Below are 27,197 nucleotides of genomic sequence, written 5' to 3'. Positions count from 1 at the left end.
ACGACGCCATGGCCAAGACGGTCGCCGACTCCGCCGCTGATCGACAGGACATCCGCCGCCGACCCGCCGTACATGCTGCCCTCAAACAGCACCTGCCGGCGCTCTCCATAGCGCCCGCCGCCACCTCGCCTCCTCCCACCATGGACACCGCTCCTTAATTATCTCTCTCGGTTCTGTTTCTATAAACCGGTTGAGTGGATAAGGGAGGTTTCATATGTACTCCGCGCCAATATCAATCCAATTTTGCGTTGGGTCTATTCCACTTTCAGTTTGGTTCATGAGATGCATTAAGTCTGAAAAGTAATATTTCTTGAATATAATATAAGGGTTGGCCTTATCTTAAAAAACACTAGTGGATCAATCCAGCCCATTTTTCTCTATCACTAACATGTGAACCATCACTTAAAAAGTATGTCATTTTATCTCTCATACCAAACGGATAAATGCGATCTTCCTATTTTCGAAATATGGATGAGTTCAACCAATCTCATCTCGTTCTGAAATCAAATACCTCTGTGTAAAAAAAAAAAAGCGGCCGCTGTATTTTTTCAGTAGATGAAGGAGAAAAAGAAATTCGGAGTTCTGAACGTTCGTGTGTGATTTGACTGATTTATCATCTGAAATATCTGAATGAATAATGATTAGGATTTCTGGAGGAAACGAAGAAACGAACGAGCAGAAAATGAGTGAAAAGGAACGAACACAAACGCTGACCATCCTCTGCTGCGTGTGTAAAACTGCAGCCCTGTCCAACAAAGCGGCCGGCCGCGTCGTCCAAAAGACTGATCGCTCATCGATCCGTCACATGCAAGTTGCCAACCATGCGGTGAAATGGTGATGGTTCTCTATAAAAAGAGACCCTTCCAACCTCACCCTGTCAATTGTGCAGCGAGACACCGATAGCTAGCTAACTAATCTTCCCCTTCGTCTCCGGCATTATTCCACTTGGACGAACACTAGCTCGCCGGCCGGCCATGGCGTCTTCTTCCGTTCTGATCAAGCTGCTCGTCGTCGTCGGCTGCGCCGCCGCGGCCTCCGCGGCGACGCTCACCGTGGGTGGTAGCTCCGGGTGGACGCTTGACCAGAACTACGATACTTGGGCAAGTGGCCAAACCTTCGCGGTTGGAGACAAGCTCGGTGAGTCCTTGTTGTCTTTTGGCTTAATTTGGTAGTAGTGATCAGAATGTTTGGAATTTCAGACTGGAATTTAGTCATATTTTTGTTACAATTTCTTGTTTCATGCTTTTCTATACATCAAAAGAGAAACAAAAGGGTAGAAATTTATTGGAGGGAGTAGCACATAAGTGTACTTCTTTTGCCGGGTCGGCCGACCAAATTCCATTAAGATAGAGGGTATGCAAATTTATAAACCTGTGAATTTCGACAAAAAAAAAAAGCTATCAAAACCGAATGGAGATTGGTACATAAACAACCTCCCGAAAACAGAAAAATGTGCTACGGCTTGGCTGTTCCTCTCCCAAATCCTTTAAAACTTCAGCTTCCTTCCAGATTATGATTTCCTCTTTGACGATTCTAGAACACGCGTGCATTCCTTTCCTTCCAAATAAGTGGAGTACTAATTAATACTCGTGACTAATCAAGCATAATTGGTAATTTCCCTTTTCAGTGTTCAGCTTCGTTGGGGCGCACACGGTGACGGAGGTGAACAAGAACGATTACGACAACTGCGCCGTCGCAAGCAACTCGATCAGCTCGACCAGAACCAGCCCAGCCACCCTCGACCTCGCCGCCGCCGGCATGCACTACTACATCTGCACCGTCAGCGGCCACTGCGCCGGCGGCATGAAGCTGGCCATCAACGTCGGCAGCGGCTCCGGCTCCGGCTCCGGCTCCGGGACGCCACCCAGCACCACCCCAGGAAGCAGCGGCACGCCGCCGGCCACCCCTTCTTCCCCCTCCAAGCCGACCGGCGGCGCGTCCGCCGGCCTGCAGGCCAGCGCCGCCGTCGCCGCCGCCGCCGGCGTCCTCGTCAAGCTCGCCCTCTTCTGATCGGGCCCACCTGCCAGGATAGAGGCAGTGCATATGATTCTTATTTCTTGATCATTTCGTCTGACGGCCGGCATGCATGTGTGTGAGAGAGATGAGTGGTTTGCTAGCTAGCTAGATGATGATGGTGATGATGATATGGGGTTGTTGTTCCGTTCCATCGTGTACTTAGTACTGTAATTACGAGCTGTCATGTGATTTGTTTTCTCATCTCCGTGGATTTGTATAATTTTCCTCTGAATTTTATCATCTGCATATTGATCGGACACTCTATATCACTCTATATCAATCTTGCAAAAAGAAAAACCGGTGGTTAAAGTGATGGTTAACGGATTGGTCATGCTGAGCAATGCATGATCTAAGCTTGCCTAGGCCGATCACTGTAGGACCAGACCGACCTGAAAGAAGAGCAATGAGACGACTACTAACTACTAGGACACTAGCCTAGAGGAAAAGAATCGAATAATAGATCGAAGGGCAGGTAGTGCGTCGTTTTCAGAGAAGGGAATACCTCACATTTCTGCTTCTGTTAGAACAAAAGTTTCCTGCTTCAACACCTGCTCCGGGGGTAAGAGTCAGACGGTTAGCTTAGGTACCAAAGTTCTCTGATGCTAATTAGCCGTGCTTACCTTTGAAATGAGCAACTGAATCTGTCATGTCAGTGTCTGAAATGAGACGACGACGACAGTGGACACGGCGGATTCAACTTCTTGATTTCTTCAGTGATGGTGGGAGTAGGTTGGGTTTGGTGAGGAGGAATACACCTTTCAATCTCAAAGCATCAAGGCGGCGTGTATAGATGACTAGATGAGTGTGTGCCAGCCGCCTCAGACTCCTTGAACACAAGGAAAGAATTAAACTCCTTAAAGAAAGAAAAGGGTTGAGACAATGAGACCGTCCGTGATTTGGAGTATATCACCGTTCCAGAGTATCAGTCATTGTCATACAATTTGGGATATTAATTTGTTAGCGAGAAGATCACAGCATGTTCGTTGCAATTTTTCAGGTCTCTTTACCAGACTTTGGTAGACCGCAGTGAGAGCTCCAATCCAAATGACAGTAGGCTGAGAGGTAAAGAGAAAAAAAAAACCCTCAAAACTAAGTTGACTTGTGTAAAACTAGTTTCGAATACTCTTGAGTATAATGAGTTGAGTTTGATTTTGAACTTTTGCTTCGTTTGCCAATATGTGTTCACTATTTCGGAACCTATAAATATTTCAACGACAAGAGAGGAGGGGTTGCTATATCAGAGACTTTGAATAATAATTAAACTCAAAATTTGAACACTTTACTTTAATAAAAATTTTTGTTAAGTTGCATAGTTTCAAGCTGAAAAAAAAATCCTATTGGAACTTTATTTCAAACCTGAATTTTGAAACTCTAGATCTCAAATTGTGAGACCTACAAGGTTGCACAACACAACCATTACGAGTGTAAACACGACTGGTCACTGGTAGATCTATGATTCAAAATTATCATTTTAACCTCTACTCACTCTGCTCTATATTATAATTCATTTTTAAGTTTGTCATAAGTCAATATTTTTAATTTAGTGAAGCTTACTGAGAAATATACCAACATTTTTAACACGAAACAAATATACTTTAAAAATATATTTAATAAACTAATTTTTTATTATAAATATTATCATGTTTTTCTATAAACTTAATTAAATTGAAAAAAAAATAAATTAGGATAAATTGGACGGAATATATCGATCGGATGAAAAGAAAATTGAGATGAAAATAAATCAAATAAAACAGTAGTGAGTAGTAGCACTAGCAGCTTGCTTTCTACTCCCTGAATTGACAAGTGGTCGATATCCTCGCGTTTCATTGGTGCGCGCTGGAATTGTGCGTGAATATTATAATTCCGTTGAACCGGTCTTCGCGTGCTGGAAATTGTGCGGCTACTGGCGTTGGGAGTCCCTGGCGTTGGCGTTTCTTTGCGGTTTTGACAACGACCAGTCGACTATTCACGACGACCCGGCCCCCTACCATGCTGTCCATGCATGATTTTTTTCGCCGGGCTGGCGTGAAGAGTGTCCATGCATGATGAACTCGATCAACCCAAATTCCAAATTTGCCATCCCAAATTCCCAATCCCTGAACACACGGCCTGCCCCACACACATTGGCTGCATTTTGCCATGCAAAATAATGTGCTTCTGATTTTCTGAACCTCGCGCGTGCGCTTTATCCAAAATGAGAAGAATACGCGTTGACAGACAACTGCGCCAGCTTGTCCATCTTGGCGGCCGATAATGGAGTAATGGTGGTCATGAGGCTCTTTCTTTTTTTTTTTTTTTTTTAGAATTACACATTACAACGCCGTTAAATCCTGAAAAATTCGCTCCCACGGGGAGTCGAACCCAGGACCTCATGTGCTACTGAGGCTCTTGTAACCACTAGACTACATGCCCTTTCGCAGGAGGCTCTTTCTTTGATCGACTTAGGAGTGTCCTAAGGCTGTATTCAGGAACTCCACCTCACCTATGAAAAACGCAGTCCATTAACACATGATTAATTAAGTAGAAGCTATTTTTTTTAAAAAAAAAGGATCAATATGATTTTTTAAAGCAACTTTCTTGTAAATTTTTTTTGCAAAATATACACCATTTAGCAGTTTGAAAAGTATACACGCGAAAAACTTTTTTTTTAATTTTGAGAATTTAAATCCTAAATCGTGAACCATGCAATAGAATATTTGTACCTCGATTTAAAAAGTGAGCTATAAATATTCTATTTAATTTAAAAGTAAATTGCATCGTCGGTACACAAACTTGTCAGATGGATACAATCTCGTGCACAAACTTATAAAATACTCGTTTTGGCGCACAAACTTGTGCAGTGCATGCGGGGAAGTAAAAAGGACATTACATGACTAATCTTGTTGATTTAGGGGTCGATTAGGATACTATGGGAGCGTTCATTTTGGTGACATAGGGTGAGAAAGGACATCGTATTCTGCGCGCATGCTTCCCAAACTACTAAACGGTGCGTTTTTTGCAAAAACTTTCTATAGTAAAGTTGCTTTCAAAATTCATATTAATCCATTTTTGAAATTTAAAATAGTTAATACGTAATTAATTATGCGCTAATAGCTCACCTCGTTTTGCGTATCTTCCCAATCTTCCCAATCCCCTCCTCCTCAAACTCACCCTATGTAAACATATATATGAGAAGGTTACCATTATACATACACCTATTCAATAAAATATAGAATATAATTTAGTGATAGTAGAAAAAGATTAAAAAAATTGAACACTGATATAAGGGTTAGAAATATATGAAATTCATCATTTCAATGATAAAGGATAAAGTAGAGATAAAATTTATAAATATTACATGTCTTATGCATATTAACTATGCGTATACACGCCACATCCTAATCAACATCAACTTTATAAATTTAACATTGTCAAGTTATTTTGGTCCTCGTTCGCATGAACTAGACAAGTTTGTGTACTGAAAACGAGCATTTTATAAGTTTATGTACTAAATTGCACCCACCTAATAAGTTTGTGTACCACCAATACAATTTACTCTTAATTTAACAACAGTAATCTCCTCCTTATACAAAGTAATCTGCCAGACAAACGTAAGAGTTGAATCATTTTTTGAAAGGACTTTACTACCAGGACTTAGCCTAGTAATGTATTTTCGTAAAATAAAAGACTTATTTACAAAGTTCGAAGCAGATACAGGAATTACAAAGTTTGTAACCATGAAAAAACTATATGCTTAAGATGTCATTCATTTTGCACGTATGCAAAAGAATAAGAGTTGAATCAATATTTAATAACGATCAATTTACAATTATATCACACAATCAAGTGAGTTGTATTGGATTTGGATCCTACTACATATGCCTTGTTTAGTTCCAAAAAATTTTACCTAAAAACGCCACATCAAATCTTTGGACACATGAATAGAGCATTAAATATAGATAAAAAACTAATTATACAGTTTGCATTAAAAATTGCGAGACGAATCTTTTAAGTCTAATTAATCTATGATTAGTCATAAAGTGTTACAGTAATCTACATGTGTTAATGACAGATTAATTAGGCTTAATAAATTCATCTCGAGGTTTCCAGGCAAGTTATAAAATTAGTTTTTTTATTTATGTCTGAAATTCCCTTCCGATATCTAGTCAAACGTCCGATGTGACACCAAAAAATTTTCTTTTCACGAACTAAACGCACCCTTAGCTCAAATTTCAAAACGAGATGATTTTTGGTTGATACGAGAGCAGCGTGCATGATATCCTTGCGTTTCATTCGTGCGTTGGAATGCTGTGTGTGAATCAATATAATTCCGTTGAACGGTCTTGCTTGTGCTTTGGATAAGATAACGACCTTTGACGACGACCCACCAAACCATGCATGCATGAACATGAGCACTTGCTCCCACACGCATGGGCTGCATTTCGCCTCTTAAATTAATCAAAACAGTCGACTTCTCAACCTTGCGCGTATGCTTTATCCAAAAATGCGAGAAGAGAATGCGCGTTGACTGGACAGGCTCCTGCTCCTGTCCAACTTAGCGGCCAGTAGTCCCCAGCTGCAGCTAGTACTCATGGAGTGGTCGTCATGAAACTCTCAGTATAAAAGGACCCTGCAGCCTGATCCCCTGTCAATACAACCAGCTGCACGCCCATTCGTCTCAAACACACATTCTTTGATTCTTCCTTCAATTTCCCCTTTTCAACTCTGTCATCAACTTAATTGTTAGAAGCGACCTAAAGATTTTGCGGCCGATCGAGCATGGCGTCCCCTTCGGCTCTGATCGCAATGCTCCTCGTCATGGTCGTCGGCTGCGCCGCCGTGGCCTCGGCGATGGAGCTGAGTTTCATTGTCGGAGATGCGCAGGGTTGGAACACCGGCGTCAACTACACCGCTTGGGCGAAGGGCAAAACCTTCGAGGCTAACGACACGCTTGGTGAGTCTTTCTCGATAATCAATCACTTCATTCGCACAATGCTGCTAAATGCTAATGCTATCCAGTTTGCCAATTGGCATTTGAAATCGAACGCTGATTTTATTTGGTGTAATTAACTGTTTTTTGCCTTTTTTGTTTCTTCAGTATTCAGATACGCCAGGAACCAGCACACGGTGACAGAGGTGACCAAGAGCGACTACGACGCCTGCACCGTCAGCGGCAAACCGATCAGTGATTTCGAAGGAGGCGCGCTTGTGACATTCATAGCGCTCAGCCCCGGCGAGCACTACTTCATCTGCAAAATCGGCAACCATTGCGCCAGCGGCATGAAGCTCGCCGTCACCGTCTCCAACTCCAGCGACACCCCGAGGCCGCAACCTTGGATTGGGCCTTACTCCACGCCAGCCAGCGCGTCCGCACACCTGCACGCCGGTGGCGCCGTCGTCGCGGCGGCCGTTGGGATCCTCCTCAATCTCGCCCTCTTCTGAGATCGCATTGACGCGTCGAGCGGCATGGACGTTGGCAGGGTGGAGGCAATGCATGATTCTTTGTAGCGTTTCTGATGAAATTTGTTTGATTATTTTGTTTACGTTCGATCGTGTATACGTGCGTAATAATGATTTATTGGTCTTGTGATTTATTTTCTCCTTATATTCATTTGTATATCCTCTGATATAATTTTCTGTACATCTCAGAATTCTGTATGCCATTCAGTGATGTAGGTTAGAGTAACAAAGAACTTTGCTGTGATGTCTTTATACTAACTTAAAAGTGAAGTCGTTCTCCTTCCATCCCTTTCTTCTCCCACCGTGCTTTAGTGCTTGCACGCAGAGCGTAGTAGGTGTGTCAAATACTCCTAGTAAATGCCAAGGAAAAATGCCTCCAGTCCGGTCGCACCCGCACAAACCCGTTCCAACCCATCTCGAGAAAGGCCCATTCCATCTGCTTCGCCACGGCATAAGGCCCGCCTCTTAACGGCCCAAATAGGCCCTTCTCACGGGGGACTACGTCCGCGCGGGCCGTTGGGGCCCAGGTAAACCCCCGCCTGGGAAGCCCAGCTTGGATCGGGAAACCCTAGCCGCCGGCCGCCATCGCCCATCGCCACTATACATCACGCGGCGAAGAGAGGGAGAGTGATTGGCCGCGGCCGCCGAGAATAACTGGAGATTCGCCGTCGAGCGAATGCAGCAGGCTATAGCGGCGTAGCGGCGACGACCGCCGACGGGGATGGCCCCTGTGGCGACGGTCTTGACGGCCGCCATGTCCTCGTAGGCCGCCTCTGCGCAGTAGGCGCCGGCGGTGCCGTCGCTTCGACTACGGAGGTTCGTAGCTCGCGCTCTACGCCTTCTAGATCCGGAATCATTCTAGGGGATCTGCTTGTATTCTGCATCTTGCGCGTACCACGTTTTTTATGAAATTATTGACGAATATTTTAGGTCTCTTCAGTTTCTGCGTGCTTACTTCAAGTTTCGGCATGGAGATGTATTTGGGTTTTCGCGTTGATGTTCTTTGTATTGCTTTTAGGTCTATTGCTGATGGACTGACATCTGATTGTTTAAAGTAGCTAGTGCGTATTTATTCATCCTCAATGATGAGAGATGCATTACTGAAGATTTTTTCCTAAAAAAAACTGAATGTATATGTGGCAAAGGCATATCCAAGTGGGTTTTTAATTGTAAATATGTTCATTGCACTTCTGGTCCGCATTAGTGTGACAGCAAACAACACAATAAGCATATTGCTTTTGATCTGATTGATAGACCAGACAGCTGTCTGATGCTTCTATTGCTCTCATGCTTGATTATAGCATATTTGCATTGTGGTCTTGATTGTAAGGCTGTGGTTGGGATTCACTAGTTTCACATACTTGGAAAGAATTCTTGGAGCTACCTTTCTGGGAAAACCCTTTAATAAAGCAATTCTAACTCTTATCCATTAACAAAAATGCCTTCAGTTGGGTGTAAAAATTTATGTATTTTCTGCTTATCTGACTATAACGTGTTATGTTTTCTTGGACGTTTTTATGATTGGTGCCCCAATTTTCACCATCATATTTTCTGAAAACATCTGTGGTGTTTTGATGAAATGCAGGTTGTCAGTTGTGTTAATTCTTCAGTCATCCGAATTGTTGAGATTCCATATTGTTTGGTCATAACATAACCAGTATTTTTATTTCTGTCATTCAAAACTCTATTGTGCTCTTTATTGCTTATTTATATCTAATCAACACTTGATATAGTGCCAGCCTAAAAGTAAACTAGAAACCTACTAACCTAGTGATGGCACATTGTTGTCTTGTGGCCACAAAAGGATTTCCTTTTTTGTCTTAGCAGGTGTGCTTGTGGCAGGAAGTATTTTGACGAATTTGTTGAGTTTTTTCTTTTGGGGTTTACATTGTAAAGTTATATGTGATTTGCAGGTTTCTGGACCAAGGTCCTTATTGTGGATTAGATTTGGATGATTTTAAAACTCTTTAAACACAGGATGCAGAACAGCTCAATAACAGAAGCGCTGGACCCTGGAGGTATTCCTATTTCCATGTTGATATAAATGCAGCTTGATTTTGTGTCATCATTTTTTCATTGAAACCAATTGGCTCGGTAGGGCTATCTCCAATGCTGGTGGAATATGAAGTCCGGAGCATATTGCTTAGTTTAAATTTGTTGTGGTGAATAGCGAGGAAATCAGCTCTTTATGAGTTTGCTCAAGATTGATTGAAGCCAGACCTTTTGGTGAATATTATCAAGGACAGTTCATATGGCTAGAGGAATAAACGCAGCCACACATAAATTATCTACCTGTAGGAGGATAACCCCTGAGGATTGACAAGGAATCAAGGTGATATTTTGCTACCTAATGCTCTTCAAATAGTTAGTTGAATTTTCTTCCGCCTATTAAGAAAATGCATTGCATCATATTTTGTGGTCTCCTCCTGCCTAGTCCCTAATGCTGTATGCGTGTGGATTGTGATTAGTGTTATGGCAATGAGGAGAAATGAAAGGCCGGTCTTACGGCTGCCTCCCATTCCCTTCCCGATTCAATTAGTCTCTGGTATGGGACGGGATGGTAGTAGCATGATGTGCAGTTCGGCGAAAGGTTCTCTGAGCCATTCTTTCTTTACCTCCACTTATGTTCAGTACACTTTATTTCGTGTTCTTTTTAGGGTAAAAATATTGCAGGTTATTAGGGTCCTCATTCAGTGTGCAGATATACAACAATGCACGCACGTTGGAATTTGCATAGTCTTGCGATTTTGTTCTTGCATACTCTTCCAGAAGCATTGATAGCTTTTGTCGAACTCCTGATTTTGTTCATTGTTTCAGTTATTTGCTGGTTATGGGCCCTTCCAGCCAGCCTTCCTCTGGATTCTTGTTCTTCGTTACTATCATCACTGGGCATCATAAGCGCCATATTGGGGCTTATTGTTTGTTGATTTGAGCCGTCTGTGCCTTTTTTGCTTATTTGTTGTGTGGAGAGCTGTTGCTTTACTTGGAAGTAGTAGATGTGCTGATATGAAACAATTACGGTGTAATACTCCGTAGTCCGCAAATGACTAACTTATTTGACTGTCCATGTCATCTGTTTTGTATTATTGAGCTGGTTAGAGCATGTTTAATAGTAGATAACCGACTATAAGCTTATATTAGAGCTAACTTGTATATACATCGTTCTATGGGCTGCTTTTCGATGACGCGGCTGTGGCCTTTCCCTATCCAGATTTCTGGAGGACCAGAAAAGTAGAAACGGCCCGTGCTAGCCACTCGCCCGAACAATATTACGGAGTATTTTTACCCCTGATTTTAGAATATGGCGAAGATCGACGTGACGATTATCTAAGAAACGTGAATCTCGAATATTATCGTACATTCATAGATTCCAGAATGCCACATTGTACCGTGATGATTCGTCTAAGAAATGTGAATATACCGTGTTGCCATCGCGGGATTGTTTGCCTGTTCCACACGTACCCGGCCACCTCACCCATACGCGCAGCCACATTACAAGTGGTACAAGCAAGAGCCCGACGGCACAGCTTGCAAGAGCTCCACCGTCTCAACCTCGGGGCTACCACCGACGGCTCACACGACGACTTCTTGGCAGCAGTGGTGACACTGGCGATGCAAGTGCAACAACAACAACACGACCTCGTCAACATTGATAACACCTCGTTCGAGCACAGCACCGGCTCCAACTCCGTGTACAACAGGGACGGCGGCTACATGATGCTGATGAGCACCGCATCGGCCACGACACGCGGTGGCGAGAAACCACGAGTAGCAGGTGGTTCAAGACGGCCGAGGGATCACGGCGGCGACATGCAAAATGTCTTCGCATCGTGCCGTTAGAGGCCAATGGCTGGAGGATAGGAGCAAAGATAACATAATTGCCCTGCATTGTTCGCTCGATGTAAAGTCCTACTCCCTCTGTTTTTTTAATACATGACACTATTTGGCTTTTAAACATATATTTCACCATTTATCTTATTAAAAAAATTATATAAGATATAAATCATGCTTAAAGCATTTTAAGTGATAAAACAACTCGCAATAAAATAAATTATAATTACGTAATTTTTTAATAAAACGAATAGTCGAACGCGTGATAAAAAGTCAACGGCCTCATCTATTAAAAAAACAAAAGTAATACATTTTTTTGACTTATTCTGATTTAACTTGTGGCGCGTAGTCAGGATGGAACGAGGAGGCTTTCCTGACTTTGTGTAGTCATCATATAAATCAGGATGGAAGGATAAGGCTTTCCTAACTTGCGTGTACCGTGTAGTCACAAAATGGAAGGATGAGAGGATGGAAGGATAAGTCTTACCTAATTTACGTAGTCAGAATGGAAGGATGAGGCTTTTCTAACTTCCTGTACTTCAGTTTACAGTTGAGTCATGAAGTCGGAGAATTCACTTCTGGGATGGAGCCAAACTAATCAAACGTGTGCCACCACCACTGGTTTCATCCCAAAAGTGTCATCGCTACCGGCCAAACCCGCCCCGCCCGCGCACACACTAACCGCACCGAAAAACCGCCTACGCGAGCGTGTCGGCGCGTGTCGCTGCCCGCGGCCGCACCCTCACGCGCGTCACGTTACCAACGCGCGCAGCCCAAACGCCACGCGCCCTCCCCTCGCCGCATGTCTTGCCGTGCTCACCCACCCCCCACCACCACCACCTCCTGCACCGGACGCCTCTCCCATCTCCCATCACACGCGAGATGCTGTGCTCCCCAGCTGGCCACCAACGTGACAACGTCATCACGCAACGAAAGCCACAGCGGTAGAATCGAAACAAAGCAAACAGGAGTAGAATGCTACAGTAATACAGCAGAGGGGGGAAAATCTGAGCAGATCTGAGGAGCTAGATCGGAACAGATCAAGCAGGCAGGAGCAATCGGATGACAAAATCTCTACTAATAATGTCCGAAAGTAGATTAAAGAAAAGAATCCGGTGGGGGAGGATTATACAATGGCAAGCACAGTCTCTCTCTCACTCACAAAAGCTAGATCTAGATTAAAACGCAATGGGATTAGCAACCCCAGAGCGAAGGGGGGAAATAGCTAATAATAACAATAATAAATTAACGGCAGTAATGGCGGTGATGATATCGGCGGCGGCGAGGAACTCATCTCCGGGAGCCGGATCTCAGTAGAACGCCGCGACGGCTGCCACGGCGGCCCAGGCGGCGACGACGGCGGCGGCGGAGGGGGAGACTACGGACGCGGCGCTCGGTGGCGGCGGAGACGTCGGGGCCTCCGTCGGGGACTGGGAGATCGACCCCGGAGCCGGCGCGGGCGGCGAGAGGACGGGGGGCTCCGCGGTCGGCGCCGAGGCCTGGGGTGACGGTGTCGCGGCGGCGCTCGGGGCGGGCACGGGCGCGGGCGCGGAAGCCGGGGGAGGCGTCGTCACGGGCGGCTGGGCGGCGGGAGGAGACACCGGCGCCACGGCCGGCGGCCGAGTCGGCGGGGTCGCCACCGGTGGCTGCGCCTTGGGAGCCGGCGTCGGGGAGGCGCTCGGGCCCTGCGCCACCGCCGCGGCGGCGAAGAGCGCGGCCATGGCCACGACCACGAGGTGGAGGCGCGCCATGGGATGGCGGCGAGGAGAGCTAGGGTTTGGGTTTTTGAGGTTGGTGGGCTTCGCTTTGCAACTTCCAAGTGGGGGAGGCGGCGAGGTGGGCGATGGATGATGGCCTTCAGGTATGGGGGCTATAAAAAAGGAGGGAACTGACTACGCGGTAGAAACGAAAAAGGAAGAGAGTTATAGATAGCGATTAAAAATTGGAGATTGGTTTATTTGGAGGATTTATTTAATTCGAGATTTTGGACGGTGATTACGCCATCCTTTTTAAGTCGGTTCGGCCGTCGGATGGAGGATGGCCGTTGGATTGGCTGCCAGGGTGCAGATGATATGGGTACAGAATGTTGAGGCTACTTATAATGAAAGCAAATTCTGCAAAACAAACGAACGGTGCAATATCTTCATGTCAAAGCAAAAGATATTTTCCATTCACGTATTTAAAACAGTTGACTTGTCCGAAATTTTAAACCAGGTAGATATATTTGGAACTTTTACATATATCTCATATTCGAACTAAAGCCTAGGGATGTCGATCCAATTCCGGGCTTTTTGGATTATAGGACTAAAAAAAAGTCAAAATAGGAAAAAAAAAAAGATAAGAGCATATGCAAAACAAACATATGAATTCTAAATAGAATTGTAAAACATGCGTCAGACAAAGCAAAAGCAAAGAAAAAAACGTAAGAAATGAAATAAAGACATGTCAGAGTGCATGAAATTTTTTTCTTTGTTTCTAGTAGAATCCACATGATTTTTCTTGGGTTTCTGTAAGAGATCAATTCCTTTGAACCGAACGGTGTTACAGTCACGAATCCATATGAATCCAAAACTTTCTTTTTTTTTTCCTTTGTTTTTTCTCATATCAGAATGGGTATTTTTGTCACCATGGGCAAGTGAAGTAATTTTTTCTCATCATATTCTCTTTCATCATGTTAAATGTTATTTTTATTCCTAATTAAGATTTAAGACCAGCTCTGAAGTTTTGGCCACAAGTCAAGGTCGGTTGCCTTTTCTATTTGTGATAATGCGCGTCCGCCTATAACAATGCCGCGTCAATCTTAGGCCCTCTTTGTTTAGGCTTAGGCTTATTGGCCTAGACTTTTAAGTCAGCTTATTGGCTTATATGATTTATAAGCCGGTGGATTTAATGTCCTAAGTTTAGTAGTTGAGTCATACATCTACCTCACATAAGCCTAAAAAACTTCTCCAACCTAGCTTTTGGCTTAATAGTGTTAGAGTGGCTTATGGCTTTAAAAAAGCCAAACAGAAAAGCTGCTTGTTTGTTTAGGCTTAGACTTTTCGACTTATAAGTTGGCTTATAAGCCTAAACAAAGAGGGCCTTAATGTCAGTTTAAAATTGCCAGAGAAGTGGATATACTAGAATAGACATGCTATTTCCTTACTTAAAATGACACTAGATGAGTAGTAGGAGTATGTTTTTGGTTCTTTTATCTAAAAAATTGTTTTGTTTGGTTAAGTGATAAATATTAGCTTTGAGAATCTTTGGTCAATTTAAAAAATAAAAAAAATCCTTTAATCGGAAGAAAATGGACATGACACCTTTTGGAACCATGGATCGAGTCTTATGGAGCTGTGCTCAATTATTGTATTCACATCCGTTTACTTATTCAGATTTTAAGTCTGGAGTAGTCGCCGCTGAACTTTTTGACAGTGTGACTGTTTCTCCCCCGTAATTTTGATAAATTGACCCTTTGATAAAACTTATTTTGATATTGAGCCGTGTCAAAAACTAATTTCAAAAATAGACCATTTTCTCGCGGCATCGTACTTGGCGCTGAGATGCGGTTCGACGTGTCCCGCAAAACACACGTCATGCGATATCAGCGCCAAATTCTTTGGCGCTAACTTACATGGTCTAGTATGAAAGGTGTATCCTGGTGGTGAAGGGCTGCCTCTCATAACTAGAAATCTAGGGTTCGAACCCCGTAACTTCTTATTTTTCTTTTTTTTTTCCTTTGAGGATCAATACTGCATACATAATTATGTAGCAAAATAGAGGGTGAAAAAAAACTGAAATATGTAAATTTATACCGACTATTAATCTATAAATACCTCATACATAATTTTGTTCCTTCCATATTTAAAAATAAAATAAATTTAAAAAACTAAGCTATAAATACTGCATACATAATTTTGTTCCTTCCATATTTAAAAATAAAATAAATTTAAAAAAACATCCACATTTAAAAATAAAATAAATTTGAAAAACATGTGAGATTTTTAAATAGAACATCAAAAGATGCTTGTACTTAGATGGAAAAACTTGCGTGGCTAAGGATCGAACCCATTACCTCACAAGTTCTCCCCCAAGCTATCTTGTCATTGTGTGCAATGGAAGCTTGTAGATAACTAATATTTCTAAATTGAACAGAGATCTTTGGCGCTGACCTCGGATGACATGTAAAATCCGTGACACCTCGGATAACATCTCAGCGCCAATGATAGTGGCGCCGAGATGTTATATCTCAGCGCCAATCTCTATGGCGCTGAGAAAACGGCCTATTTTTGAAATTAGTTTTTGGCATAGTTCAATTTCGAAATAAGTTTTTTAAAATGATCAAATTATCAAAATTACGGGTTTCTCCCCGTATTTTATTATAGCTTAGCCAAGTCTTTAGTGGAACATGTAAACGATGAAAGGGTATTTTAGTGGCATCACACATCAGGTGATTAAGGATCGTGCTATCAAGAAGTCAACATTAACTGGACGTCTGGAATACCAGAGTGCATGGCACGCTAGGCGTATTTACGAGCTGATGCATCCAGAGACCAAAGACCTTGGCTGTGGTCTTACCTCAAGTTTTCCAACTATCTCCCTTGTTTCTCAGGCACACACTTTTCAAACTACTAAACGGTGTGTTTTTTATAAAAAAAAATTATACGAAAGTTGCTTAAAAATCATATTGATTTATTTTTGAAAAAAAATAGCTAATACTCCATCCGTCCTATAATATAAGATAAGAAGTTTTAGAATTGGACACGGTTATTAAGAAAGTACATATCCGTTTTACAATGTAAGACTTTCTAACATTGCTTACATTTATTTAGATGTTAATAAATCTGGATATATATATATAAACAATGTTATAAAGTCTTACACTGTGAAATGGATGGAGTAGGTAGAAGTGAGTGGTGGAAGGTTGTGATTGGATGAGTAGTAAAGATAGTGAAAAAAGTGAATAGTTGAGGGTTGTGATTGGTTTGGAAGAGAATGTTGGTGAAGAAGTGGTTATATTTTAGGACAAGTCCTAAGGGCTAAAAGTTATTATATTTTGAAACGAAGGAAATTCTTAATTAATCACGCGCTAATGAACCGTTCCATTTTTTGTGCGCACTGCTCCGGTTGTGACAACCTTGCTCCAGCGAACACTTCAGTGCAAATTTGCAGCCGTATGAACAGCTCAGAAATCAGCGTATTTACTACTCGATCCGTCTACGTATCCAGATATAGCTACATATCCGACAAATATGTCCAGATTTATAGGTGAAAGATGTTATATTTTTATAATGGAGATAATCCAAGATAATGATACGTAAATGAAAGGGGAAGACGACCAGGCAATGTAGACCGGACAGTAGAGTAGACTACAAGAGCACAAAAGTCTTTACGTGCTATTGGATGTAGCAGTGCGCCACCAGCATCAATCTTTTGCTGCTGAATTGCCCATAAGCTGACAGCAGAGTCGTGCATCACTGCATGACCTAGGATCACGGACCGATAAGCCACCACTCAGGCCTGTCTCTTTACATTTGGAGAGTTGATACACCAATCTCAGCTAGATATACAAATCATCAGCCAATATCTACCCTACAGACATTATCCAAGAGGAACTTTGGATAACCTTCTTCTATGTTGAATGGGCACACGGCGCCCTTGTACACTATGAAGTATGAAAACAATCTTCCAAAGTGCAACTTCTGAAGGATCTTCCTTCAACGAACACAGTAGCAATGTTTGGTAAAACTCCAGTTTTTTCCTTTATGTTCACTTCTATCAGAATGTCACTGAAAGAATCTTCTATAAACGAAATGAAACCATCTTCTGTCTTGTTCCAAAACACTGCAGAAATGTTAAAAACATTAATAAAATAATTGCACAACACAAAGATGCAAAACACACCCTTGTAGAATCTTTATTGTTCTAAAATACTACAGAGTTCAGAGGAAACAAGAATGTATGCAAACGTTATGATAGGAACATAAATACAGTAACTCAGCAGTCACGGATGAAATGATTACTTACAGAAGTATACTTGTTTCCGTCTGTACATGGTTTGCCTATTTCACTTGGTCACCTCTCGAACTTACAGCCTCTACCATTTCTTCACTACTACCTTCAGCAACTCCCATTTCCTTCACTTTTTCAAGTTGCCTGAGGAGATCTAACCTCTCTGGAGCATAGGTGGATGGGATCTACAAAATACCGGATGCACAATGTACATAATTAAATCATGCCACAGGGGAAATAATGAGGGGTCATACAAAGTTACGAACCATGGAAGGCACATATCTCTGGATGAAAGCCAAAATAGCAGCATGCCCAACAGCAGTTACCTGGGAACATTATGAACTTGTTTACAATGCTGTATCCATGAAGATATTTGCACTGAACATTAAAGTTCACTAACTAAAAAACATGACTGGTTATCTTTAGTCAATGTGGATGAAGTAAAGAAGACAGGCTTCTGAAACCAAAATTGAAATAAACAACAGTCTGGGCCTAGAAGGCTTTATGCTTGTTCAGGAGGGGTAAATCGAAGTACAACAAATACTTACTGGCAGAAGCATGAGTATTCCTATAGGAACAACAGAGGCTAAATCTGTCAGGGTTCTTTGAAGAGCCTGCTTTTCCTTATGAGTTAGTTCATCCCCAATAAGAGCTCTTCTTAACAAACCCATAGCAGCTCCTGTGTCAATTGCTAAGAGCTGTGTCCCTTGCACAACAGTCTGTGTAGGGAAAAAAATAGAGAAAAAGGAAATAAGTTGCAGGTCTGCATTCTAGACATTTTTTTCCCTCAAATATGGAGGAGAGCTGCATTCTGGATTTCAGTAATGGAAGCATTCAAATATGATGATGCGCCCTGGTGGCACAAAGGCTTCATGGCAACTAATTAAATTATGTAGGGCCAATACCAAATATATTTTCAAGAAAATGTAAATGGCCTTACCGTCGTGGTTTCCTTAACCTTCTCTACTGATTTGGTAATAACATTTTCTTTCTTGCTAGCTGGACCAGAAGGCATTGATACAGGAGATGATGACACGGAAGAATCCAATGTTTCATTTGCGACATATGTCTCCTGGAAAATGACAAAACAATAAATAATTCTTCAAAATTGAAAACGGATGTGCATTTATGGTCAAAAGCAATAGTGAGAATATCATATGAAACACATAACTCAGAATAAAGTACTCTGTCCAGCATTGTTGCTTAAGTGCTAACTCAAATACCAGGTGCATTCATGTCAACATTTAGAAAGCATATATTAAGAAGCATACCTCCTTTTGAGCATTATCTGCGCTCTTTTGAACTCTTTTCTCTAACTCAATCAGCTCGCGTCTTAACTGTTCAAACCGGAGGATATCATTTGATTGTGTGTCTTTGTTATCCACATTAGCGACAGAAACCTTTATGAGAAAGAAAAAGAGGTAAAATCTGTTAAGTAAGAACATGGTGCAACAAGATATCTTTGCATCAATGGTGTTGTTCTCAAGAACAGAATACATGCTTCCGCAACTATTATATACTATACAGAGAGACTGTTAGTAAGAATAAATCACTAATCATTGATGATTTTTGTGATCCCCATCATTGTTAAATACAACACCTAAAAAACTTGCTCGAAATATAATTGCTAAAAGGACAGCTCAAATATTCATTGCAAGATGGCAGCTTCTACTGTTTTACCCTATTTTTGTTTGAAAATTATTAAATGCACAGTAATGCATGCTACAGAACGCATACATTTTGATCTGAAGTTTGTTGGACAAGCTCAACTCTCCTTCCAGAAGGCCTACCAAAGAGGTCCCAAATTGGACGACGTTTGTTCTCCACTCTGGTGAAAAAAACAATAGCGGTTATTATCCACCCTGAAATCACAGAAACTACAGCAGAATGTTACCTGTTTGCTGGTTTTTGTGGTGTTGAGCTCTCATTAGCATTGCTAGCTGTCTTTCCACGGCCTTCCTCGACAGCAGGAGATAATGGTCTGCTACTAGCATCAGCCTAATTGACCATCAGAAAACTTTAGGATAGCCATCATAGTAGTAATGAACAGTTGTACCAAGTACAACATATGGAACCTCTATTATGTTGACTCACAAACATATTACCAAAAAAAAAAAATCATTATCAAATATTGGGTGGGAATCTTAGAAATATGGTGGTTCTACATGGAATCAACTAACTTCGTTGTGTAAAATGTCAACCATGTTAATCAGTGGAAGGAGAACTGACACACCTTTAAAGTTTAAACACAGTAAACAAAACTTAAACAGTCCACCCAATGAAACTACTCTCGGGGGAGTAGAAGAACCTAAATTATATCAACAGAATGTCCCTAAAGAAATAATATCTCGGTTTTAAATATCTAAAATGTGCAACATATCTACGTGAATGCATGGCCAACTGGAGCGTCAGGAGGCTGACGTTGAAGGAGATGATACCACTTTCCACTTGTGTTATCTTTAGTTGTTATCAGTTTATTTGAAGCGGATGTTATCTTTAGGTAACTAGTTGGTACCCACGCTTTGTTGCGGGATATGTGCATAAATGAATGTTATTCATTATAGATTATAGATGTATATGTTTAAATAATATGAAAATGATGTGGAGATAATGATTTGACATTACTTGCATATTGAGTTCTAAAAATACAACAAAATTGTAAATGATATGTCATGTTTGCATGATATTTAAAATACTCTAGATAATAACTGCTAGTGGGTCCACTTGCATGTGATTTAAAATACTCTGGATAATAATTGCTAGTGTGCGTTGATGTGGCACACTTGCATGTTGAGCTTTAGGAGTTAGTGGGCATCAACTTTATAGTAAAGATAGGATTAGTTAGTGAAGCTGTTAGGAATGTAACTGTTATACTGTATTAGTTAGCACATGTTAGGAGGTGGTCTAAATAAGCCAAGCCATCATTAAGGACTAAGGAGAAATATATTTCAAGACTTCCTACTCTCGTATATCCCTGCCCTTGTGGTGATGTTGTCAGTCATCAGCTGGTTGCACTGCTTGGGTCCAGGGCCATATAATCAGGGCATGTGATAATTTGGTGTTGGCGTCAACCACCACAGCTGGTGCAGAAAGAGTCAGCCCTACCAGGCAACACCAAAGATCAACAAAACCACCATCAGAACGGCTGCAACTATCATTCACTTTATCGCTAGCACAACTACTGGCTTTGCCATCAACTTGCAAGCCCCATGGACGCCAAAAAGGCAGCCCTGATGTGGTTTCAACACTTCACCATCCAGCGACTTCCATGCTGACAACATCAGTGACTTGAAAAGCGCTAGCCCCATGGGGCATGCCAATGAAGACTTTTTGGCATGACTGCACCACCTGTTGATCTTGTGACTGTAGCTGGTAGAGGTGCAGCAACCGGCCATGGTAGATACATTGACAACCTTCAGAAGCACAGTCTGTGTGATCTTGACAGCTTGGTGCTCTCACATGACAGGATGCCCACACTGCAACCTCTTCACCGTGGAGATTTCAAGGGGTGCAACTGGTCACCACCCTGCAGGTTGAGGACAAACAGCTAGAAAGGAAGGGTGAAGTTCCATGATACACCCATTATTGGAGATGTGATCAAGGCAAGAGGCCTTACAGCCAATGGAATGTCATGAACAGCCCAACAGGAGCTTAGGAAGCATGAGGCAGCTGGATGCAGAACATGTATAGTTGGTTAAGATAAGGAGATAAGATATGTGGCTCGTTGCGTGGTTAATGCTGCCCTATTTAAAAATATATCTGGATTTTAATCAGATTAAGCAAGAAATAATCATAAGTGTTTGGACTAAGGTAATCATCCATAGCCCATGTAGTGTGGCCCCTGGTCATCAGCATGGTTGTGTTGCTTGGGTCTAGGGCCATCTAATCTATACATGTGACAATTGTTATTTCAGTCATTGAGGATGTTGTTTCTATTATTGAGAAATAGCTGGCCCTTAATAGCCATTGCAGTTATTGGAATGCACTCTCCTGAGTCCTATGACGGAGAAATTAAAGTGTCCACATACTTGTAGTAATTCCTTTTCCAGATGAAATGCAGGCTAGTAAAAGGTTGTATGATAATTAAGCTCACCTCAAGAAATTCTGTTTTTGCTCGAAAGGAAGCCTCAAGAAACTCAGCCTCTTTCTTCAGCCTTCTAATCATTTCAAGATCAGAACATGCAGCCCTTAGATCCTCCTTACCAGAGTTGGAACTGGAGAGATGCAATTCTTGGAGCAAATCTTCTAACTTAACCAAAGCTTCCTCAACACTTTCAAGTGACTGCAATTATTGAGACTAACTTCATAAATTTTCACCACTACAATATATATATTCAGAAGTAATTAAATTAGCATTTGTTCAAATTGCCATTGTAAACTGAAAACAAGCATACACAATTAAGCACAAACATAAGTAAGACTGACCATAAGCTTTTTGGCAAATGGCAAGTCTAATTGAGAACATAAAAATGCATATAACTTAACAGTCCGAAAAATATTTTTTTTAAAAAAAAAACACATCTAACATATGATCTTGTACAGTTATTAATTGTAAACAGATATACATTAAATGGATCAATCCTTCATCTCTTGCATATCTCAGAATACATCTAATACATGTCACGCTTTGAATGTGTAAGCATATCAAAAGGAGACGGTGGCATCTCCCTGCATGTGCAGCCCTGCATCGTAATGAATTTGATGTCTGAGCTTATAGTGTTATGGCCGGGAGTTACTATCAGCATGAGGCCTGCAATGATGTTTCGCATAGTGCCAGCAGTGCATCAAGTTGCTTGGAGCTTCTTTCACAGTTTACCCTTATCCAACAAGGCTATTTTTCACCAAATATTATATATTCTCATTAGGGGCTACTCATGAAAGCAATCTTAACATCTTATTGTTTGCTTACAGAGCAATAACATAAGTCCACTAGTCATATTTCTTGTCCACACCAATATTCTGGCAACAGCCATGAGAATATAAGGCCTCTCACCATCCATCCCACCCTCCACCCCCTCCCACCACACCAAAACAAAACCCCAAAACACACACATGCACCACCGCTTCCCTCTGAAACTGGCATATAGGTTCCATGAAGAAACTATAATATAATTAGCAGTTTAGCACTGATATCAGCAACATCATCTTGGAACATGTCAAATGCACAATAATTTAACTAACTCCTCACAAAAAATAATAATTTAACTAACAGTACTGAGAATTACTATTGTTGGGATGTGTGAGAACCAGAAGAAATACTAGTAACGTTAAAGTGCATCATGTAACAGATACCTTGTCAAAAGAGGCTAGCTCTGTCCTAGCAACCAAGTGTTCTTTGGCTTCTGGAAAGGTTTGGTCTTTTGGCATATCATACCTGCATCAGAATGAGCAGATAAATAATAATATTCTTACAATTGTACAAACATATACCCAAGTAACATAACAAATAACAATATAAACATCGGAATTATATGTTTACTTTGTTAAGTCTAGTTCCTTCATGCAATCACTCAACATGGCATGCCTACAAAAATTTGACCATATATTAGAAACGTTGGTTCGCATCCATATCTGCGGCAAAATGTGAGAGAGCATGACTGAATTTGGATGTACCCCTTGGACAGAAATCTGGCTGCCTTTACATTTGAAGGGTTCTCAAGCCATGAGCTGTACTTTATAAAACTAGTCATCCAATAAGAGCACACATTTAGCACTCTTGATATTATTTCTCCTTTATGCACATCCTCTCTACCTTCAATTGTTGCAGCTGGCACATCACCACTGTAAAATGGAAGCCACTCGAGCTCTTCGCAAACTACCTGGAAGGTGAAAAGGTCATAAAAACACAAAAAAGGTGCATAGCATTGAGAGCTCGGTGTATTGCCTGCATACTAACCTCCACATACAGCTGATAAGAACTAATCGAAGACAACTGTGGATAATATAACACACTCCCACCAATAAGATACCTGGATGATTGTAAGCTTGTTAAGGTGAGAGCTACATCATAATTACGCAAGAAAACAGTTATACTGTAGCTTATGTACAGAAACATAATTTCATCGAGCAAATGGCAATTCAAAATTCGCATCATTCACACCTTACAATATCATTGATTGAATCATCCAGATTGGTAAGATGATTGGAAGACAAATATGTTTGCGTACTTCTGCCTAAAGCAATGAAAAACCCAAAAATTGCTAAATCCTTTTCCAAAACCTGCAGTAAGGAAAATAGTTATTTTGGAAGGAGAATTCATAAAGCTAGACGAAATATCTTTTGTTCCAACCTCAATACTTTCACTTGTTGTCAATCTTGACCATATCTTTTCACGATCAAGAGCCCGTAGCAACTGTTTCTGAACCAGATCAATCCAAAACGATATCTCAACTCCACGATCACTGGAAAACTTAGGGTCAGCAGCACGAGGACCAAAATTGCAAAGGAATTCTCTCTGAAGACCAATATCTTTTGTCAAGGTATATGCTTTACTTAGAGGGACAAATTCAAGCATATCCATGAATCGACCAATGATATCAGGGACCATGGAAAAGAACTGCTGACAAGAAACTTTTGTTGATCCAAGCTTTGTGATAGCAGCAAGACATGTCAAACCTAGCATAAGTAGAGAAAGGTCACTTTCACTAGTATTCATTTGCTGGCGTTCATGGCATCTGCAAGCAACAAAAGAAAAGGTATCCGTTAATGTATTAGTTCATTTATCAAATGAAGCCCAACAGAAGTAAACAACTTACATTGCTGTTGCAGAGTTAAACCGTGGATCGTTTTCAAAAGAGTTAACAAATGTTCTCACAACCAAAGGATTTTGATCAGATGAGTACCACTGGTACAATGTAGGTTCCCTTTTCGACAGCTCATTTTGGATAGCACCCTCTAGAGAACTAAGTAGGCGGGATAAACTGCAACAGAAAATTAAATATGATTAAATAGGAGACCAAGAGGCATGTTCTATAATCACAAATTGAACTGTTATGTACAACATAGAGGTTAGATCTGATTTGGCTTCATCATGCTGTCAACACTATGTTCATGTAAGCTTGACTATTGAATCCAGTAGAAGGCTCATTCTGGGTCAACAAAAATGCAAATACAGCAGAAACCTGTAGACTCTAGCAGTAACTTTTTTTTCCCATGAATCAAGTGGATCAATTAATTTGCATGCTCTTCTGACAGCATATGTTTTATTGACACTAAAACTTAAGAAATATACCAGTCAAGAAATGGAGGAATATATTTCTCTAATAATTAGGCTATAGATGGAAAGCAACTTATGAGACAGGAATTAGCTCCAAGAAAACTTAATATACAGAGGAAGCTACATAAAATGTACATTACACACCATTTGCTCTCTAAGGTATTAAAAAGCAAAATTGGCTCCAAGATGATAGATAGTTGTAGTCTTAAAAACACACCAGGAGAAAAAGGATAATGTCAGCAATTAGGCATGATAATCAAGGCAAGTGCTAGAGGGCAGACCTCCTCTGAACAAATACATTGATATCTCTATCTCTGCCATTTCCCCTAGATGAAACATCAATAACTGCTTGCAACAATGAACCGACAGCAGCCTGCAAACAGATTATTTTAGATACCAGACAATAAAAAGTTTGCATGCCACCAAAATTCAGAACGCAACAGCTAATATTTGTTTTACTGAAGATTTATGTGTGAGAACTAATAAACATCAACTCAAAGAAGGTTCAATTGCCGCGATTGGCTCTAAGTTGATTAAAAGACTCTGCATCTTCATATATGAAAATAATACTCCAGACACCAGAGCAGAACACTTCCTCTGGTGGCAGAGTAGCACTACTAATATCCTAAAAGGGGTGAACAAAAGCTAAATTAATAGTTTACCAAGTTCAACATACATATTCATCTATACAGGCATCCATATTTCATAAGACCTCTATGGATGATATCCTGACTACATCGTTACTTGATTGCACTCTTTTCTTTTTCTAAACAAAAAAAGGGAAACAGTAGGGTGCATGCAATAAAATCTGGCTTACAAAATTTCAATACTAGTTTTCTGCGTGGAAGGCCAAAAGGGAAAAGTCAAGAGAAACTATTTAATCAATGACATGAATAATGGTCACTATCATTTTATGGGCAGATATATGCCTGAAGAAAGTTCAGTCCTGTACCTGGTAAGACAGTGGTTTTATCCATTCATTGTTATCTACACCAAGCCATTCCTTTGGAAACCAAGAGTTTTTTGATGATTTGCTGTGATCTAAGAAAGCCAATTCAATAGATCTTGCAGCATCATGTATTGATTGGACAAGGCCAGTGCTTATATCCTCGCTTTGTAGTGCTTTAACCAATTTCACCCTTATATCATCCATCTCACTTGCCGAATCAACTTGTGGGGATCCGTTAACAGATAAACCACTGCTATCATCTTGAGAAGCCAAAGGAATAAGATGGATTGTCCTTCTAGTTCTCTGAAATGCTACCCTCTGTCTCCTAAATTCTAGCCATCTAGCACTGTGAATGATCTTCTCACATTCTGATGCTGAACTCCTGAAATAGCTCTTTCTCTTATAAACACGTGTATGAAATTTTTGACTCCTCAGATCAACCACACTTCTGCATACTAATCTGAATCCATATACTTTCTCCAGAGTGTAAATCTTCGATGTGCTGCAAACACGTTCAACCATTTGATCCATTATAATAAGAAACAGCAAGAAAAATATTATTAACTTCACTGTACAATGAAACCTATTCCATAATCAAAACCAGTAGCAAACAATTTAAGAAACGCTGGCAAGCTACTGTTTTAGGAATAAGCATCCGCCGTCAAATTGCCACTGAAAGCACAATACGGGAAACACACCGTGTGCATAACTGCAAGCCTCAACAGAACAGAAGAGGAAACTACTAGTAGTAAAGTATCCCAGTTCAATTGGCCATGTCAAAGCTCCGGCCGTCAAAACCGCAATGCTATCGCCATCACCAAAACGGCAACCTACAACACCAAATTTGACGAAATCCCTCGGCGGCGCACGCCCCCGAACCGAAATCGCACAGATAACTTAGTGAGCCAGTGACGAATTCAACGACCCTACTACCTCTACCCCTCCCCTCCACAATCCAAGCTCGCAACCAGCGCATTCCACCGCAACCCATCCACCCACGAGCTAAACGGCAACGACTAAACCAGCGAATCGGCCCGCAGCACCGCGGCCAGAAGGAGAGAGAGGAGATGGGGGTGGGGGGGGGGGAACCCAACCTGGCACCGCACATGGCCGCGCGCGGCTGCGACGCAACCGCCGTCGCCATCAGCCTCCGCCCCCGCCGCCGCCGCCGCTACTGCTCGCCCTCGCCGGCGGTGGGATCGATGCGCGCGCGTCGCGACAAAGCGATGGGCCGGAGGCGGAGAGGGATAGGGTTTATACCGGGAGGGAAGTAGCGGTGGGGAAGCGAGCGGCCGCGAGGACGGAGGAGGAGGAGGAGGAGGTGGAGGAGGGCCCCCGGAAACGATAGGCTCCGGGAGAGGCCACCGGTGCTCGTCACGGGGACCAGACCATCTCTCTCTCTCTCCCCAACTTTCTCTCGTCTCGGTTTTTCCTCGCGCGTTTTTCTTTTTTTTTCCTCCTTCCTCGTCGACTGGAGTACTGGACATTTCGCATTTTTCTTTTCTTTTTTTTTGCCTCGCACCACTGCTGTCGTGATAAGGCCATTTACGGCGTTGAAGGAGGAAAAAGAACAACACGTCATACCGTTGAGCTGCATTCAAACCTGACTAGCTTTGACATTTTTGTTTTATGTTTAGTTTAAAATTAACTCTTTGAATCAAGCCGGTAGAATATTACCTTAGTCAAATTTGAACAACTAACAAGCTTGTTTTTTGCTGGGTCTACTCAAGAGAGTGTTAAAGTCAAAAAAAAAAT

The 27,197-nt window shown here is 41.7% G+C and overlaps 4 protein-coding genes and 1 non-coding gene across 6 annotated transcripts; 3 read left to right on the top strand and 2 right to left on the bottom strand.

Annotated features, from left to right (window-relative positions):
• The first annotated feature begins 863 nt into the window (after positions 1 to 863).
• Positions 864 to 2,217, top strand: LOC127781274 (blue copper protein-like). The gene is made up of 2 exons (XM_052308208.1): positions 864 to 1,137; positions 1,628 to 2,217. The coding sequence occupies exons 1-2, from the start codon at positions 975 to 977 to the stop codon at positions 2,008 to 2,010; spliced, it is 546 nt and encodes a 181-aa protein (XP_052164168.1). The 5' UTR covers positions 864 to 974; the 3' UTR covers positions 2,011 to 2,217.
• A 4,421-nt stretch (positions 2,218 to 6,638) lies between these two features.
• On the top strand, positions 6,639 to 7,600 carry LOC127782989 (basic blue protein-like). Its single transcript, XM_052310285.1, has 2 exons — positions 6,639 to 6,949; positions 7,094 to 7,600. Exons 1-2 carry the CDS (start codon positions 6,775 to 6,777, stop codon positions 7,435 to 7,437), a joined length of 519 nt encoding a protein of 172 aa, XP_052166245.1. The 5' UTR covers positions 6,639 to 6,774; the 3' UTR covers positions 7,438 to 7,600.
• A 2,328-nt stretch (positions 7,601 to 9,928) lies between these two features.
• On the top strand, positions 9,929 to 10,059 carry LOC127783447 (small nucleolar RNA snoR113). The gene has a single exon (XR_008019347.1). It is a non-coding gene; the product is annotated as a small nucleolar RNA snoR113 (small nucleolar RNA).
• A 2,537-nt stretch (positions 10,060 to 12,596) lies between these two features.
• Positions 12,597 to 13,037, bottom strand: LOC127783115 (arabinogalactan protein 1). The gene has a single exon (XM_052310372.1). It carries the CDS (start codon positions 13,035 to 13,037, stop codon positions 12,597 to 12,599), a length of 441 nt encoding a protein of 146 aa, XP_052166332.1.
• Positions 13,038 to 16,762: 3,725 nt separating this feature from the next.
• Positions 16,763 to 26,944, bottom strand: LOC127782063 (uncharacterized). 2 transcript variants are annotated; one of them, XM_052309128.1, is made up of 19 exons: positions 26,703 to 26,944; positions 25,446 to 25,944; positions 24,775 to 24,866; positions 24,033 to 24,197; positions 23,567 to 23,951; positions 23,378 to 23,496; positions 23,174 to 23,246; positions 22,891 to 23,096; positions 22,757 to 22,801; positions 22,570 to 22,651; positions 21,371 to 21,559; positions 19,172 to 19,275; positions 19,015 to 19,105; positions 18,549 to 18,677; positions 18,218 to 18,349; positions 17,826 to 17,996; positions 17,544 to 17,603; positions 17,293 to 17,462; positions 16,763 to 17,109 (listed from the first exon to the last, which is right to left on the bottom strand). In XM_052309128.1, exons 1-18 carry the CDS (start codon positions 26,927 to 26,929, stop codon positions 17,328 to 17,330), a joined length of 2,904 nt encoding a protein of 967 aa, XP_052165088.1. In that variant the 5' UTR covers positions 26,930 to 26,944; the 3' UTR covers positions 16,763 to 17,109; positions 17,293 to 17,327. The 2 variants fall into 2 exon arrangements, with proteins under 2 accessions (XP_052165088.1, XP_052165090.1); XM_052309130.1 differs by having other exon boundaries at positions 26,537 to 26,832.
• Between the last annotated feature and the right edge of the window lie 253 nt (positions 26,945 to 27,197).

Source organism: Oryza glaberrima, chromosome 8 (assembly GCF_000147395.1).
Source record: "Oryza glaberrima chromosome 8, OglaRS2, whole genome shotgun sequence".
NCBI lineage: Eukaryota > Viridiplantae > Streptophyta > Magnoliopsida > Poales > Poaceae > Oryza > Oryza glaberrima.
This window is presented reverse-complemented; position numbering and strand designations above follow the sequence as displayed.